The sequence below is a fragment of the Canis aureus genome, chromosome 4 (assembly GCF_053574225.1).
Source record: "Canis aureus isolate CA01 chromosome 4, VMU_Caureus_v.1.0, whole genome shotgun sequence".
In the NCBI taxonomy this organism is placed as follows: domain Eukaryota; kingdom Metazoa; phylum Chordata; class Mammalia; order Carnivora; family Canidae; genus Canis; species Canis aureus.
The window spans coordinates 65,531,361-65,537,500 of NC_135614.1; the positions used below are offsets into that span (position 1 = coordinate 65,531,361).

A 6,140-nucleotide genomic window follows, 5' to 3' on the forward strand; every position below is an offset into this window, starting at 1 on the left:
GCTTGGATGGATGAACATTATATGAGTGTCCACTAATTTAAATAGAACTATTATGAAGAATTTGGTTGGGAAGTTATGATGTGGCCGCAGAACATCAGATAGGAAAGCAAAGGATAGGTCTAGCACTGAAAAGGGAAGCTGAGTTGAAAGATTAAGTTGTGAGCTACATAGAAATTATAGTCATTGGGGCACATGGGTGGCTCATTTGGTTAAGCATCTGTCTTCCACTGGGGTTGTAATCCCAGGGCTCTCTGATCATCAGGGAGTCTGCTTTTACCTCCTCTCCTTCTGCCCCTTCCCCCACTTGTGCTCTCCTTCTCTCTCGCTCTCTCAAATAAATAAATAAAATATTTTTAAAAAAGAAATAATAGTCAAATTAAATTAAGTGGAAATGAAATAGGTTGATCTACTAGTCTGTTGAATCCATCTGGATCTTGGGATCATGTGTCTGTAGTTTGAGGGAATTTCCACAAGGTGGTGATGCATTCTTACTAGGTAGCATAGACTCGAGACTTCAAAATAAATATTAACAAGAATCCAAAGACAACTATTTTTTAGCTTCTTCCTTGGTGGTCTTCTGAAACTACCATTTGATGTATTATATGAAAATGTTCTTGAATAACAAAATATACTATAATTTGTATTATTATTTTCTAAGATGTATCAAAAGTGTAAAGGTTACTTGGAGTAATTAAACTAATCACAAAATTTAGGATCATGTAAAGCTGCCTCAAGTTTCCATGTAAAAATAAAACATTTTCTCAAATTCCTGGCATAATTCATTATATAATCTCTCTTCTGTTTGCTTTTATGACAGAATACTCATTTAGTTCTTATTTTCCAAATAAATCTCTGTTTTCCCCACTAGCCTCATATTTTTTAATGTAAATAGTATTTTCTTTCTGGGTTTGGAAGCATTGTTCTACCCACACTCTCAAGAAATTCAAATCCTCTTGACAGCTGTATCCCACTCACACTTGCTTAGAGGTCCAAATAAAAACAATTCTCTTCACATGTGAATGAGTCATCACTGAATCATATAATATTACAAATATACATGTATCTCTAGTTATCACTTATCTGAACTCTTAACCACATACTCACTATGAATACTTGCAAAATTTCCCCCACATTCATTATTGAGAACATAGTAATAGTAAAAACAATTATATTGCATTAAGAGTTTGAATGAGAGTGTGTAGATTGTTTTAGTCATATCTTAACTCTTCTAATAGGATCTTTGTTTAAAAGTATTGTGCATTATCTATTGTCTTCTTTACATTATTAAGTGAAAGGATCTTTTAAGAAATTAGGCAAACCTGAAGTCCAGAAAATCCATTCATTGATAGAAAAATTCTAAGTGCTAAATTGAATTGAGAGATGAGAACTCATAAAAGACATAAGCCAGGCAAAGCACTTGTCTTTGTTTACCAGACATGCAATAATTTTTCTTTATGTGAGAAAGTTAAAAAAAAAAAAAAGACAAGAAAAGAAAAGAAAAAAAAATGTGAAAATTGTTGTTGGTACTAAAAAACTAGAGAAATAACCAAGCATTGTGTATTAAAAGCCCCAGTCATTGTGAAATGCCATAGAGAACCATGTTGAAACAGCAGAAAGCATTCAACATCTTCAAAGACTTGAAGAAAAGAAAGGGAGAAGTTAGGTCACCGAAAGACCTTAGTTTAAGTAGGTTCAGGATGCTTCAACAGCTTTTACAACTATGCATGACTATGTAATTTGAAAGTCATAGGTGAAGCAACTGCTGCTGATATTCCTCAATAAATTGCAGGAAATTATTGATAACATGGTTATTATGCAAAAGCACATTTTCAATTTTGATGAAATTGGATATCTTTAGAGATGAATGTCATCATGTAGGTTTATTTCAGATAACTGGGAGAAGACAGTGCCACACACCTGAAGCTTTCAAGGATAGGCTAGCATTGCTTCTAGGTGGAAATTATGGAATACTGTTAAGCTAAAAATTTGTAAGCTTGTCATTCCCTGAACCACATGGCCCCTAAGGGATCATTGAAGAGTGCTTTGTGAAACAAGCATTTAATGATTATAGGAAGTGTTATCTTTGTGATTATTCATAATGGAATACATGAAGGAGGAAAATCTTGCAAACAAACCTCTTTTGATAACAGATAAGTTCCCAGACATTCCTCTATTATTGATTAGGAACATCTTATCTGAGTAGCCTCCCCCCCCCCGTTATGTTTTTAGTTCCTGTAGTTATTGATTGGGAAGATCGTATCTAAGTGGTCTTTTTTGGATTCTCAAATAGTATGTGTAGTAGCTGGTATGGTATTACTCCATTAACAGATTTATGGACTAGTTTTAACATCAAGAAAGTCCTTAAAACTTAGCAATCAGGTTTTGGCAAAATGCATCACAACATACAAAGAACAAATGTGAAAGATACTTCGTCTCACAATTTGTGACTCTTTTCCAACGTTTTAGGAAATGGCTGATGGAAAGCAAAAATCCTTAGAGCTTGTGGGGCACCTGGCTCAGCTGGCTCTTAATTTTGGCTCAGGTCATGATCTCAGCCTTGTGGGAGCAAGCCCTGTGTTGGGTCCTAAGTCGGTCCCCAAGTTGGACTCAGTGCTCAGCAGGAGTCTACTTGAGATTTCTTCCTCTCCCTCCACCCCTCCCCTTGCTCATGCTCACTCTGTCCCTAAAACAAATAAATCTTAAAAAAAAAAAAAAACAACTTTAGAGCCTGCAAACAGATTTTTTGAAGTTAATAGTGGAAATGATGAAAAATTATTAATTTCAAATAGCAAAGAACTTACCACCAAGGAATTAATTTAACTTGATGCTCAATATAGGACAAAAAAAGAAGACCACATATATTGTGCATCAAATCTTTAAAAGAAATTTAATATCAAGTAGACAAAATGATTACTCTTGCAAGTGATCTCAACATGGAACAGTACATGTGGAGCCCAGGTCATCTACGTTGGTACCTTGAAGTACTATATTTTCTTGTTAAAATTGTAAGCGGACTTTTACAGCAACCTTGGCCTGAGAATGATATGATTACAAAGAGCTCAGCCCCTTCAGGAAAGAAGGTTTGAGTTGCACTACCAGATTAGTCACTGTGATGACTTTTGTGTCAGTTTGATTAGGGGGCACTCAGGATAATTGATCAAATTTATCCTGGGTATGTTTGGAGGGTGTTTCTAAATGAGATTATCATTTGAATAGATAGACTGAATAAGGTAGCTTGCTATAGTAGTAGTCATCCAGTCAATTAAAGACCTGAATATAGGGCAGCCTGGGTGGCTCAGTGGTTTAGTGATGACTTCAGCCCAGGATCTGATCCTGGAGACCCACGATCAAGTCCCAAGTTGGGCTCCCTGCATGGAGAGACTGCTTCTCCCTCTGCCTGTGTCTCCGCCTCTCTCTCTCTCTCTCTCTGTGTCTCTCATGAATAAATAAAATCTTAAAAAAAAAAAAAAAGAGACCTGAATATAATAAAAAGACAAACTGGCTCCAAGAGAGGACTGCTTGAACTGGGGCATTGGTCTTTTCTAGCCTTTGGAGTGACATTGAAACAATGGTTCTTCTTGAGCCTGATAGCTGATAGTTTTCCATTTACATGTAAAAATGTATATTTCAAAACCATATACACATGGCAATATGCTAAATACTATTAGAAAATAGAGGTAGATTACAACTCCATTACTTTCCCAGGAGCAAGAATTTTAGGGAACATAAAATTCTCCCAATGAAAACTTTACTTCAGTTTCGATTCAAACAGCTAATGGTGATCTGGAACCTTTGCAAATGGACCTTGGTTGAAGTTATTTGTTGAAGACTGGCCAATGTCTAGGCTCATAATCAACATTAAACCCTTAGGAATGATGATTTTCTGTATTTCAAGTTCAATTACTTGCATTATGTACATGTAAAATTTGAAGTTAATAAATATAAATGACATATTTTACATGTGAGAATTTTCTACATTTCACTTATAAATTCATTGAGATGCCATTATTCATGGGTTATGTATTTAATTTATAGATTTGTCATTTGTTTACTGGAATAAGCAAATAGACTTTTAAGACCAACTTGGAAAAGATTTGTGTATTGTAAGGACATGAATCTCTAAACTTGAATATTTTCTTGATTGAAGTTATTTCTTTTAAAACAGAAAAGTGATGATTTATGTAAAATTATCTTTCTCATTTTATTTCTCATATATAAATGAATACTTTTTTCCCCACTTGCAATCTGCTGTCTTTCATTACAAAATATAGTGTCACAGAGAATTATAAAAGTTATACTAATTATACATATATATGTTTATATGATCTCAATTCCCCTACCTTTTTAAACTTCTGCATGCAGGTCCCTTTAAAAATTCCTTAGTCTGACAGTTGGCAGTTAGTCAATGCTGAACCAACTTCCTGTGAAAGGACATTATTTTGCATGTCCTTTGAGACTGGATAATTAATGTGTAACGTTTTACTTAAAACTCTAATTAAGTTTAAATTAAAATTCTTTGGGGTTTTAATAGAGGAGGAAGCATTTTGGTGCCTTTTTCACTTAAGCGTTATATTTGCCAGCCTGTCTGGGTTAAAGCACCTCCATTTATATAAACTTAATATTGTTGTTTAAATGTTGGCGTTTGGTCTGGAAACTTTAAGAAAACTTTGTTGGTTTTTTTTTCCCTACCCTCTATTACACTTTAATTTATGTTAAAGATATTATAAAACAAATAAGGCACTCATTTACTATTTACTTCTTGCTAGAAACTGGAAAAGTACTATTTACTCTTTTCTCAGAACTTCACTGATAAAACACTATAAATTAAGACTCATCTTAAAAAGCTTTTCTTTCTATTCTCCAAGGAGCATAGCTAGCTACATATGTAAATATTCCTTTCTCCATCACCCTGATTTTCTCCCCTCTGTTCTCCAGGCACTGGTTCCATTCTGAGCACCAATCATATGGATATGAAAATTCATGAACAAGCTTTATCAGCAAACATTACCAATTGGAGGACTGCCTTGTCTCTAGCTTGAATACATACTCCACCCCCATCTTTGAGAGGTATCATCATATCCTGAACTTAATGTGTTTTCAAATTAATTTTTACATTCAATAAATTGTGTTAGTTTTACCCACTCTGCAATATCCCTCCTTTTCTACCTACAGTTCTCAAAATTAGGAAAGAGTTTTAACTTACAGTTAATCACTTATTGTTATTCCTACCCAAGAATATTTTTTAACTTAAAAAAATGCCTTTTTTTAAGTAGTTGGTAATTTGTCAGATCTAAAGAATAGGCCAGATTTACATAAAGCCATAGACATAAAAAGTTCTTAGATATGAGCTGATATGTTTAAGTCTTTAAGGTGGATGTTTGCCAATGGTTCTTGTGACTGAATGGTGAACATTTCTGGAAAAAAATAGGTCAACCAGTTTATTGAAAAATCCAGTCACGTTGAATTTTGGCTTTAGCATCTACACTCCAAGCAGGTGGCAGCTTTCAGAAATGTGTTGAATTTTTCTATTCTTTTATGACATTGTAGTTAAATGTCCAATAGGAAATAAATGAGGTGGGACACCTAGGTGGCTCAGTGGTTAGGTGACTGCCTTTTGGCTCAGGTCATGATCCTGGGATCCAGAATCAAGTTCCTCATCAGGCTTCTGAGAAGAGCCTGCTTCTCCCTCTGCCTATCTCTCTCTTTCTCTTTCTGTCTCTCATGAATAAATACATAAATCTTTAAAAAAGGAAATAAATGAGGATTTATTAATTTAAATTAATAAATATATTAGATAAATGAAAATGATTATTAATTTATCTAAATATGGTCTCTGCCAGGATTGAATGAAGAAAGTGAAATAAATAATAGTATATTTAATGTACATACTATTATTCTTTCTGATCTGTGTTTAAAAAAATTCCTTTTTTTCTTAAAACATATGGGACTCATAGCATTGTTATAATACACACATTCATTATTGCCACAAAAATAAATTAATTAATTAAAACAGATAAAAACCACTATTTTTCATGAATTTGCATAATTACTGGTAAGTTAAATTATATCATCCATAATTATAACTTGTAACAAAGTAAATAAAGGGATAAAATAGATTTTTAATAGTAGTGAGGGGTGCA

At 33.7% G+C, this 6,140-nt stretch overlaps 1 protein-coding gene and 1 long non-coding RNA gene across 5 annotated transcripts in view; one reads left to right on the forward strand and one right to left on the reverse strand.

Moving 5' to 3' along the window:
* The window catches only part of LOC144312883 (uncharacterized), a 30,307-nt gene extending 25,728 nt beyond the window's left edge, over positions 1 to 4,579 (reverse strand). For 2 of the 3 annotated variants that reach the window (XR_013378529.1, XR_013378527.1), the window contains exon 1: positions 4,341 to 4,499. This is a non-coding gene — a long non-coding RNA (uncharacterized LOC144312883). Of the gene's footprint in view, positions 1 to 4,340 lie in introns of all 3 variants that reach the window. The other variant, XR_013378528.1, reaches the window with a different exon arrangement.
* Positions 1 to 6,140, forward strand: part of LOC144312881 (uncharacterized) — a 105,556-nt gene that overhangs the window by 37,740 nt on the left and 61,676 nt on the right. For both annotated transcript variants that reach the window (XR_013378525.1, XM_077896012.1), the window contains exon 7: positions 4,936 to 5,067. Coding sequence is in view for 1 of the 2 variants with exons in the window: in XM_077896012.1 (XP_077752138.1) it covers positions 4,936 to 5,039 (104 nt within the window). In the remaining variant the exon portion in view is untranslated. The remainder of the gene's footprint in view (positions 1 to 4,935; positions 5,068 to 6,140) is intronic.